We start from the raw sequence: 16,159 nt of genomic DNA on the forward strand, positions 1-16,159 counted from the left end.
CCCTCCCTCTCTCCCCTCCCTCTCTCCCCTCCCTCTCTCCCCTCCCTCTCTCCCCTCCCTCTCTCCCCTCCCTCTCTCCCCTCCCTCTCTTTGTATGTATATATATGTACACACACACTCACACACACAGAATTTCTCTGGTATATATATTTCTCCCTGGACAAGATGCTGGTTTGTTGCAGGATAACTCATTTCTTCCAGCTGAGTGGACTGGAGCAATGTGAAATGAAGTGTTTTGCTCAAAGACACATCACATTGCCCAGTCCAGGAATCGAAACCACAATCCTATGATCACGAGTCCAACAGCCTAACTACTGGCTCCTGTGCAGGTGGCACGTAAAATACACCATTTTGAGTGTGGCCGTTACCAGTACCGTCTGACTGGCCTTCATGCTGGCGGCACGTGAAAGCACCCACTACACTCTCGGAGTGGTTGGCACTAGGAAGGGCATCCAGCTGTAGAAACTCTGCCAAATCAGATTGGAGCCTGGTGTAGCCATCTGGTTCACCAGTCTTCAGTCAAATCGTCCAACCCATGCTAGCATGGAAAACGGACATTAAACGATGATGATGATGATGATTTTTTGGTAGTTTTCTTTTCTTTTTTGAATAATCATTGACATTGAGCATCTGACATCAGACCTTCTGTTTCTGCCTTTAGTCAAGAAGAAATTACTAGCTTTCATATTGGCTCATTTTCTCCTGCCTAGTTTCACATAAACTGATTATGGAAAGGATTTTCTTTCTATTTTTACTTTAGTTTATATTTATATTATCTTCTTTTTTTTTTTTTGCTTTAACCTCTTCTGTTACTTTTTATCAGACTAATTAGCTTTTAGTTTATTGTTTCCTTAAACAGAAAGGAAAAAAGTCATTTTTTCCTGCTAATCAAGCTATTTTCTTTTTTAGCTTCTAAGTATTTTCCGAGACTCATTACAGTTACTTAATAACTTTTCTTCTGTATTTGTATCAGGTTTTCTTCTTCTTATGAGTATGAAGGATTTTATCCTAAGTATACTGACTTTAGAAATTTGGGGTTTAGAACTAAGAAAGTAATCTTCTTGGTTTTCCCATCAAGGCTTTCAGTTCACTTAATTTCCAATTTATTATTTAAGCTGTAGTTAGACTGGAATGGCTAGTGTATTTATCCCTATAATCTTATTTCAGATATTAAGTTTAGTTTTGATATTAGACTGACTCTACTGTAGAACTGTTTTCTAAATTTCTCCTTCATATATTCTTGTTTCATCTATTTCTGAGTACTTATATAGATGACTGCGATCTGTTCTCAGACTTCAGTTTTAATTTCATCCCTTTGATATCACTGCGAAATCTATATACAGTTTTTACAAGCTTCTTCAACATGGTGTCATCACTTATATATAATTCTAAATCATCCACAGACATAAGGTTTCTTATATTTTGTCCAAAACATTTTAAGTACTGATGATTTGATTCAGCAAATTTGTTTATGGTACCAGAGCTAGAAAGAAAAGAAATGAGCATAAAGATTCTCCCTGAAAAATTCCTCTTCTTTGAAAGAGGGTGAGTTTTTATCACCTTCTTTTAGGTATGCAGTGTTATTGATGTTTCCAGTTTAGCTGTGTCATACTTGATATAATACCTTAGCATTGGAGCTGCTTCAGTTAAATATAATGTTTCATTTTATTTCTTGGAGTGTGTTATAATTCTGTCAAAGACTTCTTGTTAAATCAATCCATGCCTTCCTTAGAGGTGTGTTTCTATCTTTTTTTTTTTTCAAATGATTTCTCGGTTTACCAATAACTGTTTTTCCCATCCATATATCTTCTTCTGAGAACCCCTTTTATTGTCATTATTTTCCAGATATAAAATACACCTGCTGGAAAATACAGATTACAGGTGTTTTTGCTGAGGAATTAACATTGTTTTTGCTTATGTTAATTAAGTACTTGATTCTGATTTCTACCATAGTAACATAACTGCTGCTGTTAAAGCTTCAGGTGTAACTATTATTATTATTATTATTATTATTATTATTATTATTATTATTATTATTATTATTATTATTATTATTATTAAGGCTGCAAGCTAGCAGAATTGTTAGCATGCCAGGAAAAATGCTTGGTGGCATTTCATCCATCTTTATGTTCTGAGTTTAAATTATGCCAAGGTCAACTTTACCTTTCATCCTTTCAGGATTGAACTCTGGGGCCAATGTAATCCCCAAACTACTAGCCTCATGCCAAAATTTGAAACCATGATTATTATTGGTGTCAAAATCATTAGCATGTTGGGTGATATGCTTAGTGGCATTTTGTCTGTCGTTACATTCTGAGTTCAAATTTCACTGAGGTCGACTTTGCCTTTCATCCTTTTGGGGTTGATAAATTAAGTACCAGTGAAACACTGGGGTCAATGTAATTGACTAGTCCTCTCCCCCAAAATTTCTGGCCCTGTGTCTATAGTAGAAAGGATTATTATTATTATTATTATTATTATTATTATTATTATTATTATTATTATTATTATTATTATTATTATTATTCCACAAAGTCTGACTACATTATTAAAGCAAGAAGATTATATATAGACAATAGAAACAAACAGGGTAAAATCATAGATGTTCCAATACCAGTACCAAGAGATAATGGAGTGGATACCAAAGAAGTTGAAAATATAATTGAGAAATATTAGGACCTAACCAGAGAGCTGAAGAGATTGTAGAAGACTAAATGAAAATTATTCCTGTAGTAATTGGGGCACTTGGAACAACACCTAAACTGTTATTTAAGAGGGTGAAGAATATTGGAATTGAAATTTGCATTGTCAATCTGCAGAAAAATGCAGATTTGAGGAGAGTTGTGGTCACCTTGGGCAACTGTCTTCTACTATAGCATCGTGCTGACCAAAGCCTTGTGAGTGGATTTGGTAGACGGAAACTGAAAGAAGCCTGTGGTATATATATATATATATGTGTGTGTGTGTGTGTGTGTGTGTGTGTGTGTGTGTATGTGTGTGTGTGTGTATGTGTGTGTGTGTGTGTGTGTATGTGTGTGTGTGTATGTGTGTGTGTGTGTGTATGTATGTGTGTGTATATGTTTGTGTGTCTGTGTTTGCCCCCCCCCAACATCGCTTGACAGCCGATGGTGGTGTGTTTACGTCCCTGTAACTTAGCGGTTTGGCAAAAGAGACCGATAAAATAAGTACTAGGCTTACAAAGAATAAGTCCTGGGGTCGATTTGCTTGACTAAAGGCAGTGCTCCAGCATGGCTGCAGTCAAAGGACTGATACAAGTAAAAGAGTAAGAGAGTAAAGAGTATGTTTAGAGCTTTCTGACAGATAAAAAAATAATTCTTTCTGATTCTTGCACAAGATCAGCAATTTTAGAGGGAGGGTGTTAGTTAAATTACATTGACTCAGTACTTGACTGGTACCTAATTTATCAACCCTGAAAGGATGGAAGGCAAAGTTAACTTCAGTGGAAATTGAACTCTGATCATAATGAGTTGGAAAAAACAGTACTAAACATTTTGTCCATGCCCAAATGATTCTACCAACTCACTACTTTCAAATAAAGAAATAATAAAAACAATAACTATTTTCTTTGACTCACTTGTTCTACTTACTACTAAATGTTTACGAGTCTAATTTCATGGTAGTGTAGAAAACAGTAGCAAGGGCATCCAGTGAAATTAGTTATTCCAACAAGAAATGTCAGAAATATATGTGTCTGTGAAAACTATAACACTTAGAAGAAACTAAAGGAAAAAAAAAAAAAAGATTAATTGAAATATGGGTCAGACATATGTAAAGAAAGGCTTCAAGTAATTAGATAATGAAATGATAATGTAAAGCTATGAGGCACTTATCAGTTATGCTTTTTATTTCAAGCCTCAGGCTTAAGTGTCATTGCAACTAATTGTATTAAAAAAAATTGAAAAACGAAGAACAAAATATTAGTGAATGTAATTGAATTGGTAACTATAAAATTCTCATCTGAAGCTAAATTTATCACAGAAATTGAAACTATAGTTCAAAAATGTCTAAAATTAATTTCCAAAGAAAATTAGGATATACAGAGACTATATTACCAATAAAAACTATTGGATGAAAGAAAAGTGCTCCTACATTTAGCATCAACAACATTTCGAAGATGGAATATGATACTGAAAATGATCAGACTGTTACTAAAGTAACTGTGTATTATTTCTGTTATAATACTGCCACAACAGTTGTGTTATATTCATTACCATTCAGAAGACAATTCCAGCCAGGTGAATAACTTTCTCATTTGGGAAACTTGGCAGCGCTTCAGTTTTTGAAGCCCACTCTTCAAACATGTGTCAACTAAAAGATGCAAGTTTGCATAACAAAATATTGGAGGTAAAACGAGAAGCAAAAGTATCAAGCCACAATTTAAGGGCAGCAGTTACTCTCTGACAACTAAATCTATAATAGTAGTTAGCTTACAGTACTGACTTAGTTTACACTAGTTACTACTATCTCACATCAACTACTACCGTCTTGAGAAGTATCAATTCTAATTTATATAAGTGGAGTGATTACATCAAGAACAGAGTTATTTCTTAGACGGGCGGTTCTCAACTGAAGAGTTGGGTATCCATACCCACCACAGTTAGGGAAATCAAAGGCTAGGATATGGAACTTGATCTCTAGTATTGTTTTCTATAAATAAATATAATAAAATCCTTCTGATTTTTTTTCTTCTTTTGTTTCTCCTGATTATCCAGTAAAATTAATTTATTGATAACTGTTTAAGGACTGATAATTGTGACAATTCAACATTATAATGGTATGGGGATATATTGGGCAATGCTTTGGGTACCTGGAATTGCAAAGCAGTTCTGAACCCATGTATTAGTAGTTTACATATCCTCGATTAGTTTTCTAAAATAGCAACATTTTCTATTTACCATTTATTCAGGGAGAAAAGAACAACATTCATGGTTCTTTAGTTATTCTTCTTCACCTCTAAGATTGGTGAAAAGAAGTTATCCCTCAGACTGGAGGCCTGAGATAAATGCTTGCAAACCATGTGGTGGAGTTAAACTAGGTTATAGATTAAGTCTGCCACTCAAGAACCCAGAATTCAAAGACACAGAATAGAAGCCAGAAAGCATCTGGTCCAATACTCAAACAATTCTTCCAGTTCACTGCTCTGGAGTAGTAGAATTATTAGAAGACAATACTTAACCCTGATTCTACCAATTTGCTGCTTATTGACATTATTTAAGTGTAAAATGTTGGACATTTCTACTATATTGTAGAAGCAATGGCAACAATAATTAGCCCATCAATTAAATAATACAATAAATATTAATTTATTTTATTAAATTTTGTTGTATAGTGAAACTGTACACCCCTCCTGGTAAGTGGTAGGAGGCAGTCATTAAAAATAGACCAGTAGCTGGTTGTCAAGAGAGGGTCGAGAGTCAAAGAGTTGAGAGCTGACAGATCTAGTCGGTGTCTTGTGAATCTATCAGTGATAATAAGACAGAAGAAGTTAGTGTATTACTATTCCAGTATGAAGAGATACAACAGTATCCAATGACTAGTAACTATTGTGGCTACTAGCATAAAACAGCAACCACAATACAATGGCAGTCACACATCACACCAGTGGGAGGAACTCACTTTACAACAAATTTATAACAAGTTTAATTTATACTTTTAATTTTATTCAACTGCTCTCTGCTTAATAGTAGTAGTTTAGTCATTATTTTAAGAAGTGTCTGCATTTGTTTTGTATTCTTATAAGACAAAAGGCAGCAAGCTGGCAGAATCATTAACACATTGAACAAAACGTTTAGTGGCATTGCTTCTTGTTCTTTATGGTCTGAGCTCAAATCTGTTCTTTGTTCTTTCAGCGTTGACAAAATAAAATATCAGTCAACTTGCCTCCTTTCCTCAAAATTGCTGGCCTTGTGCCAAAATTAGAAAGAATTCTTATAGGACAGACGTTAGAAGAAAAACAAGTGGAGAGATTAAGCACCAAAAGGAAAGAAGGGTTGGGAAAGTATTTAGTCTACGGATGAAATACAATAAAGTTCATGGGAAGAAGAATGAAAGATGAATGAAATGAAAGAAGCTTAGAACTGAGAAGCTCATAGAAGCATAAACTAGAGTAGTGTAAGTAGAAAAGATAGAGAGAGGACACAGGATATCAAAGAGGGTAGCTGATATGTTTTGGGGTTAGTAAACTTCAAAAGGGTACATTTTCTCAGAGAAAGTCAAAAGTATGTTCATTTATGTAGATGTGCATTTGTACTGTAGATTTTGTTAGATTTCTAGTGTGGGTCATAGGTCACAACTGTGTTTTATAAATGATTAGTAATTATTCCAAACTGAAGTATTTTCTACTATTTAAGAAGAAACCCAACTATTTGCAAAAAAGAAAAACCATGGATGTATACAGAATGTAGTGTCACTGAAAGAGGAATCCTTAGGTCTTGGACTTGAAAGCTGATTGATGATTCAAGTAGTGTAATGTTTGTGAATAGAAAAAGTGCTATAGGCTTATTTCTTTCAAATGGTAGAATATTTTTGTGTCATTGAAAACCTGAATTCTCTTGTTACTGCTGTTATCACTGCTACCATCACCACCACCACCACCACTACCACCACCACCACCACCACCACCATCACCAGCATTGCCACTACCACCACTACCATCATTGTAGTAGGAATATTTCATTTTCATTATACTAAATAAATTCAGTTCTATGTTTAAGGGATGAGGAATTATATACATTATTTACATTTGACAGATATTTGTCCTCATCTTGTTTGTTGTTAACACAACATTTCGGCTGATATACTCCTCCAGCCTTCATCAGGTGATTTGGGGAAATTTCGAACCTGGGTTCTCATTCCTAAGGTATTTTTCAATATTGTTGTTGTTATTATTATTTTTATTATTATCATTATTATTATTATTTAGGTCACTGCCTAGAATCGAACTTGGAATCTTGGGGTTAGGAGCCTGTGCTCTTAACCACTATGCCCACGGACATATGGTGTAGTGGTTAAGAGCGCGGGCTCCTAACCCCAAGATTCCGAGTTCGATTCCTGGCAGTGACCTGAATAATAATAATAATAATAATAATAATAGTAATAATAATAATAATAACAACAATATCGAAAAATACCTTAGGAATGAGAACCCAGGTTCAAAATTTCCCCAAGACACCTAATGAAGGCTGGAGGGTATATCAGCCAAAATGTGTTAGCAACAAACAAGATGAGGACAAATATCTGTCAAATGTAAGTAATGTAAATAATGTACTAAATGAATTACTATTTATTCAATGTGAGAAGGGAAACACTCTTGGGCCATTTAGTTTCTGTTTTGGCCTCTAAGACTGATGAGAAGAAGTTATCCTCAGACCAGAACCTGACCTGATGCTTTTGACTGAATGAACTCTACCAAAGATACCTAAAGATCAAGTGGTGGATATATTCAATAGAGTTGGGTATATTTAGTAGAGTTCACTCTTCGAAAGGTACCCAATAAACCAGGCTATGGATTATATCTACAACCAAGGAATGTAGAATGTAAAAAGCCAGCTAAAGTACCACAAGACAACTCATCCAATGTCCTAACAATTCTGTCATTGCCCTATGTTCTAAAGATTTTAACAATGATTGGGGAATTATGGAAATACAAACATTAAACAGCCTTATAACATTGATTTATTTATTCAGACATTCATTAACTAAAACAAACAAAAAAAAAAAAATCACAAAGATTATGTTTGAGCATATACCTCTTGTTAAATGAAATGAAATATGAACAGGAAGCCTTAATTAATGAGTTAGTGATTATCACTGAATATGTAGAAGGTTTATAGAAGAAATTCCAGTTATGGAAGCAAAAATTAGAACCTTTATTCTAGTTTCTGCTTGGCTTGACTGTGTGGTAAGAAGCTCGCTTCCCAACTATTGCATGGCATCTTGGGCAAGTGTCTTCTACTATAGTTATGGGTCAATCAAAGCCTTGTGAGTGGATTTGGTTGACGGAAACTGAAAGAAGCCCGTCATATATATATGTGTGTGTGTGTGTGTGTGTTTGTCCCCCATTGCTTGACAACAGATGTTAGTGTGTTTACATCCCTGTAACTTAGTGGTTCAACAAAAGACACCAATAGAATAAGTACTAGGCTTACAAAGAATAAGTCCTGGGGTCAATTCATTCGACTAAAGGGGGCACTCCAGCATGGCCACAGTCAAATGACTGAAACAAGCAAAAGAATAAAAGAATATCTGGAATTTTCATCATACACCTGCAATGTGGTTACTGCAGAGGAGATGCATCATTGACCCAGTTACAGGTGTATGACAAAAGTTTGACACCTCTAGAAATTAATGGAATATGATTTTAACAAGTTTTGTGTTTTTAAATGATAAAAACAGCTCTTCCATGATGAAATAAAAAAACTATTTTGTAAAATATTTCAGATGATTCTAAAACATTTATAACTGAATAAGTGTATTAATATATTAGAATAACATAGAAAGCTATCACACGTTTGTATACATTTAAAATTTAGGTAGATATGGAGAAAAAATAAATTCTGGCAAAAGAATTCATAGCAATGAAGCAGAATGAAAAAAAAATGAGGCAAGCCCAACAAAGTCATCTGATAAAGGGAGAAAGATAAATAGGAAGTATGTGATGTGTGATTGAATACCACATTAACATCACACACACACACACACACACACACACACACACACACACACACACACAAATAAATGATCAAGTAAATGAAAAAATACATAAGCCTAGCATAAATCAGATTTGTAATATTATACACTAGTAATATAACCTACGTTTCTTCAAGGAAAATGTAATCCGACATTGAATACATGCATGTATATGTAAACAAACATATATTCAACCAGAGCCACTCATCTTTCATTCCTTGGAAAGAAACGTAATCACATCCAAAGCATGTGTATGTGAATATCTGTATATTCCTATAACTGAATGCAGATATGTATCTACATATACCGTCATTGCCATTGTCACCAACACTGCCTTCCTCCATCACCACCACCACCACCACCACCACCACCACCACCAATAAAGAGACCTCAGAACCTTATGCATTCTCCATGCACACACACACACACACACACACACACACACACACACACACACACACACACACACACAGTGCATTCATTTAGATTTATTATTTCAGCTCATACTACTCTTGTAGTGAAACCATGAAATCCTTTCATACAATTATTTAGAAACTTAATCTACATATACCTCTACTTACATTTACTCAAAAATATTCACACTAGTTTATTTATCAATAACATAACCCAACCGAAGGTTATTAATAAAAATAAAATACCCATAATAGATAATATAGACCACCCAATAGAATATAGGTCATCCTATGCAATATAAACTATTCTGAACAATATAGAACAATACATTATTTACATTTGATGGATATTTGTCCTCGTCTTGTTTGTTGTTATCACAGTGTTTTGGCTGATATACCTTCCAGGCTTCATCAGGTGTCTTGGGAAAATTTTGAACCTAGGTTCTCATTCCTAAGGTATTTTATGATATTATTATTATTATTCAGGTCACTGCCTGGAATCAAGCTCGGAATCTTGGGGTTAGTAGCCTGCACTCTTAACCACTATGCCATATGCCTGTGGGCATAGTGGTTAAGAGCATGGGTTACTAACCCCAAGATTCCGAGTTCAATTCTAGGCAGTGACCTCAATAATAATAATAAAGAAGAAGAGAGGGGTAAAACATGAGGAACAGTAGAAGTGTCATTGAATAGTGAGAGAGGGGTCGGAGTAAAGTTGAAAAAGTGTGACACACTGACATTCACTTTCGCATTTATTATTATAGATTGATATGTAAAAATTTCAATGCACACACACACAACATGTTTCCTGCAATTTCTGTCTCTCTCACACTCCCTACAATGGTTAGGCAGTAGGGCAAATTATTGTACCTTTCTCAAGTTTTGTTAAAGTCTTGGCTATGTAATTTTCATTGGACTATTTACATTACACACACACACATACAATTTCTTATCACACCATATTTAATTAGGATTGAGAAATAAGACCCATACACAGAGTTTAAAACTTTTTCCTGAAATCAAAGCTGCAATAGTATTTGTCTTTTTACATACATTATGATAATAATAAACATATATATATATATAGAAGAAAAATAAGTAATTCTCACCAGTCGAGTGGGTTTTGGCTCTCCACTATTACTCTTCAAGCTTTTAACTGCTTTTTTCCACATGCCTTTGATACTTGCAGAGGAATGTGCTTTTTTTGATTCTTGATCAGTTCCTTCAACAGCACCATTGTGCTTTGGGCTTAAGACTTCGATCTGCAAAGAATTGTAATAAATAAATTTAGGAAAGAATTCATAACATTTAAAGCAATATACAGTATATGTTTGTGTGTAAGTTGCACTATTTCATACTTAATTTTAACTGAAAAACTGGGGTGTGACTTATATAAAAGATGAAGCTGGTATCAAGTTCGAATATAAAGGGAAATAATTTTGTACCCAAGATTTAACACTAAATTATGGGTGCTATTTAAACATGAAAAAATAGGGTAATCTGAGAAATATAATTGAAGACATCTTCCCTTCAATTCAAAGCAGAACTAAATATTGGGTTAATGATTTCAATCATAGTTAATATTAATGATGATAATAGTGATAAGTACTGCAATGAAAAGAAGGAAAACAAACAAACAATAAAGATTTGTCTCAAATATTGTATTTCCATAGTTGAGCCACTTATCTCATCACCAAGTGGCAAATAAAGGTAACTTTCCTCAGCAGCAAACATATTTTTTTCATCCATTTCTACTATGTCTACTGATTTTTACATTGAAACAATGCTAGTATTGAGTATGAGTGATTGAATTAACACCAGTCCGTGAATAGTATAACTGATTTTGCTTAATTACATAAAGACGATTGTATAATCTGGTTAATTGTATTTTATTGCTTACTTGTTTCAGTCACTGGACTGTGGCCATGCTAGAGTATCTGTTTTAGCAGGGGTTTTATGGAGAGAGAGAGGTCTACCTAGATAGACCTAACAGAGGGAGCAGCTATTGAAGATGACAGTCATACATACAAACGTGCAATTAAATATACAAAGGCAGAAAAGCAGCTGGAACATCAGGGATAGTTGATGAGCTGTTGAAAAATATCTGGCAAAGTATGACACAAGCTGGTCACTTACATAGTACAGGGAAGAGTCATTTCCAGTGACTGACTGGGCAGTGTTATTACCAAGTGCAACAAAGAGAAAATAGAGATGCTTTAGAAGGAGACAACTACATGCGTATCAAATTGATGGGCCAAGTAATGGCAATAACATTCATATAGGAGATGAAATCATGAAATTTCAATAGATCATTGTCATAATCACTGCTGTTGATGCTGCCACTGCTGCTACTATCACCACCATCTCTACCACTACTGCTACCATTGCCATCATATGTTCACTTAGAAAAGCAGACATATGATGACGATGTGTTGAACTTTCATATGTCATTGCCTCTAATGTGAATTTGGTTGTTAGAATTACAATCACTATAGCTGTATATTCAAACTCAGAGAAATGGAAAATGATTTTTGAACTTGTGATGTGGGATGAAAATCTTCTTCTTTAGGTACCACGTCCAGAATGTAGGACATAGGTGATCATGTCCTGCCACAAGAACTCTCTGTTCTTTGTTTTCTGCAACAGTTCCACTTCCTAATATTTAATGCTTCTTTCTTCCAACCCATTTGTCAAGTTTCACATCCATATCATCCTTCTCCTTCCTCTGGTTCTTTTCCCTTCAATCTTTCTGGTCACCACTAAGTTCTCCAACTCCTCTTTCCTCATCATATGACCAAAAAATCTCAGTTGCTTGGCCCTTATCTCATGAAGCAGTTTTCTATTTACCACAACCTGGGTCATTACTTCTTCATTAGACACTTTGTCTATGCAATCCTTAATACTCTCCTGAAGAACCACATTTCACAGCTCTCTAGGCACCTTCTCATTTCTGATGTTATAGACCATGCCTCACTTCCATATATTAACACAAGGTAGACACAGCAGTTCAATATATGGATCTTGGTTTTAATGCTCAGAGTACAGTTTCTCAAGATGTTATGGAATTTTGAGAATGTAGATTTTGCCAGTACTATTCATCTTTTGATCTCCTTTACATATCTTGCATCTTCTGTGATCAATGTTCCAAGGTAGTTGAAGGACGATACCTGCTTAATGATTTGATTGCTCGCTTTCAGCATGCCCTTTGGGATTCCCTTTTTTGTCTCCACCATGCACTCTGTCTTCTTGCAATTAATGAACAAACTCTTCTCACTTTCTCTGACCACTATATCCAGAAGTCTCTGAAGTTCCTTTTCCATTTCAGAAAGTAAGTCTGCGTCATCTGCATATCTGATGCCTGTGATGTTTCTGCCTCCTCCTCTAAAACCATTTTTTCTTCTCCAGTTCTCTTATGATCAATTCACTATGATAATTGAAGAGATCTGGTGACATAACAGTAGTTAATTCAATACCACTACCACAACCTTAATCATATTAAGTAATTATATTAATTACCAAAGTCATTTGATTAAATATATTAATTTCCTAAATTATATCAATTATATTAACTATATTAATTGCTTGTATTAATATGGTTTTACTTTTGATAAGTCTTGACCTTGCAATCAATACATTAACAGACTGGCACAAAACCAGCAAATTCAGGGAGTGGACATGTCAATTACATCAACCCTAATACTCAGCTGGTACTTATTTTATTGACCTTAAAAGGAGGAAAGGCAAAGATGACCTTGGCAGAATTTGAACTCAGCATGTAAAGACTGACGAAATGCTGCTTAGCATTTTGCTCTGTGTTCTAACAATTCTGCCAGCTCACCACCATATTCTTATATAAATATTCTTTTCTACTCTAGACACAAGGCCCAACATTTTTGGGGGAGGGGGCCAGTTGATTAGATCAACCCCAGTATGCAACTGATACTTAATTTATTAACCCTGAAAGGATGAAAGGCAAAGTCGACCTCAGCAGAATTTGAACTCAGAATGTAAAGACAGACGAAATACCACTAAGCATTTTGCCCTGTGTGCTAATATTTCTGCCAGCTCACCACCATATTCTTATATAAATATTAGATTATATCTATGTAGGTTAAAGAAATCCTAATGATTTTAAAGGGAAATAATGTCTCCTTTTTTTATTAACTCACATATTAGGTTCAGAATTATACTTAAATGTTTCCTCAGTCCTATGATTTTCAAGAGTTACCATATTTGTAAATTTGAAAGAAAAGACCTTTCAGAACAGCATGTTTAATAAATGAATTTTAGAATATCCAAATAAATGTAATGATAAATTGCATTTTTACTCTCAATGCATTCTGGCAGATTTCAATGGGAATATGTTAATCACTGTTATGTTCCATCATAGGAGAACAGCTCCTTTATGATCAATATATGTTCATGACACACTTGATTCATCAGCACAAGAGATTCTGTGACAGTTGGTGTTTCAACGTCATTATGTTTCGTTAGCCAGAAGTACCCCCAGATTAATAAATCTAACAAGTGAATAAACAGTTTGCTGATCCATGCTGATATCCACCATTTGATAATAAATCACCACATTATTCACAGTGCATATGACAATTATCTCCTACCGTTTACTTGTTGTAGTCATTAAACTGTGGCCATGCTGGGACACCACCTTAAAGGGTTTTAGTTGGCTAAATCAACAGTACTTATTCTATTGGTTTCTTTTTGCCAAACTGCCAAGTTATGGGGATGTAAACAAACCAAAACTGAATGTTACAAACAAACACATGTATATATATATATATATATATATATATATGTATATGTATATCATTATCATCATAATTTAACGTCTGTTTTCCATGCTGGTATGGGTTTGAGGGTTTGAGAGGAGCTGACCTGCTGGAGAACCACCTGGACTCCATATCTGTTTTGGCATGGTCTCTCTCTCTCTCTCTCTCTCTTTCTCTCTCTCTCTCTCTCTCTCTCTCTCTCTATATATATATATATATATATATATATATATATATATATACATACACAGATACATGATGAACTTCTTCCAGTTCCTGTCAACCAAAAGCTTTGATCAGTCCAAGACTATAGCAGAAGATACATGCCCAAGGTGCCACATTGTTAGACTGAATCTGGAACCATGTGCTGGGGAAACAAACTTCTTACAAGACAACCACAAAACTAAAAGTTACTATCAGAGTATTCTCAACAGGAATAACTTTCATTCCAGTAAATGAACATGAAGTTTGCTGAAGATTTGTATTTTTTCTTCTTCAATCATTAATGAAATTATAACATGATTTAAGATAACAAATGGTGCTATTTATTATTGATTTAGATAAGTAATCTTTAATTCAGAAATTATTTCAATCTTTTTCTGAATCAAATTGAACTATCACTAGTTCTGAATTGATCAAATCTAAAAATAAGCTAGCATCTCAGGTCACCTGGTTAGTAATTGATGAAGCAGCCTATATATACTTCCAAATACAGTTTAACATAGAAGCAATGTCTTTTCCTAAGATCATCATCATATTGAAAAAGATTTAATCATCATCATCATCATCATCATCGTTTAACGTCCGCCTTCCATGCTAGCATGGGTTGGACGATTTGACTGAGGACTGGTGAAACCGGATGGCAACACCAGGCTCCAATCTAATTTGGCAGAGTTTCTACAGCTGGATGCCCTTCCTAACGCCAACCACTCAGAGAGTGTAGTGGGTGCTTTTACGTGTCACCCGCACGAAAACGGCCACGCTCGAAATGGTGTCTTTTATGTGCCACCCGCACAAGAGCCAGTCCAGGGGCACTGAATGATGATACACTGAAAAGACTAATTAGATTCTCATTAATATTTTGTAAATTGTACTGAGCTGATTCAAAGATTCTGAAATTGATAAAAATATATATATATTTTTTTTTGTTAGGCATAGATTCAAATTTTGGAAGGAGAGAAAGTATAACAGACTGAACTGAGCCAAATAAGCTATAGGCTGTAAATGTATTATGGATCAAAATTCAATCAAGCAGTATTAGGACTCAGAATAATGATATATGGTGCTAAATACAATAAGATCTTTAATCCATATCTTTAACATTTAAAATGCCACTAATATGCTTATAAATGTATATTCATAAGGCACAAGCATAACTGCATGGTCATGAAGTTCACTTCCTGACCATATTGTTTCAGAGTCAGTCTTCTCCTATAGCTTCAGGTAAACCAAAGCCTTGTGAGCGGATCTGGAAGATGGAAACTGAAAGAAACCTGTATTATAAATGTGTGTTTTGTATGTGTGTGTGTGTATGTGTGTGTGTGTGTGTGTGTGTGTGTGTGTGTGTGTGAGAGAGAGAGAGAGAGAGAGAGAGAGAGAGAGAGAGAAAGAGAATGTGTTTGTGTCCCTCTGGAAGAGAGTGTCACCATCATATAAGTGGTATCCTTTGTTTCTGGTCTTACATTAAATTTATGTTCACCCACGAGGAAATATTTGTTTGCTTGGATACAGTTGAGGGTTGGTGACAGGAAGTGCATCTGACCCAGAAAATCTGTCTCAGTGGATACTATTTGACCCACATGGGCATAGAAGTAAAAAGAGTTCTATATTTTTAAAATCTCATTTCTGATGTACCTATGTATATTTCTGCAATGGCTGACAAACATTTTGAAACAAATTAATTCAAATATCGAAAGAAGTGCTTCATTAAAAGAAACAAGAAACCTTCCTGTCAGAAACAAATGCTAACATTTCCTTTCAAAACTTCCCATTATTTTTGTACAAATGTTTCATAGTATTGTCTATAAACTAGTAGCAACAAATAACTAGTAGCAACAAATAAAGTCAGAAAATATATTTCAAAGAACAGTTAGCTGAAAGGTAGCCTTTTATCAATGATAGAAAAAAAAAAATCCTCACATAATCATAACCAGGAAACAAGGGAGTATAAACAAAAACTGCAAACAGAGTTGATGTTAAGAGAAATGAAAGAAAACTACATAAAATTTTGTAGACAGTCATTCAGAACAG

The 16,159-nt window shown here is 34.7% G+C and overlaps 1 protein-coding gene across 21 annotated transcripts in view; it reads right to left on the bottom strand.

The window, feature by feature from the left end:
• Positions 1 to 16,159, bottom strand: part of LOC106875793 (uncharacterized) — an 848,542-nt gene that overhangs the window by 203,597 nt on the left and 628,786 nt on the right. For all 21 annotated transcript variants that reach the window (XM_089351827.1, XM_089351822.1, XM_089351821.1 and 18 more), the window contains one exon: positions 10,232 to 10,384. In XM_089351827.1, coding sequence (XP_089207953.1) covers positions 10,232 to 10,384 — 153 coding nt within the window. The remainder of the gene's footprint in view (positions 1 to 10,231; positions 10,385 to 16,159) is intronic.

This window comes from Octopus bimaculoides, chromosome 5, assembly GCF_046866305.1.
Source record: "Octopus bimaculoides isolate indiv1 chromosome 5, ASM4686630v1, whole genome shotgun sequence".
Classification (NCBI taxonomy): domain Eukaryota; kingdom Metazoa; phylum Mollusca; class Cephalopoda; order Octopoda; family Octopodidae; genus Octopus; species Octopus bimaculoides.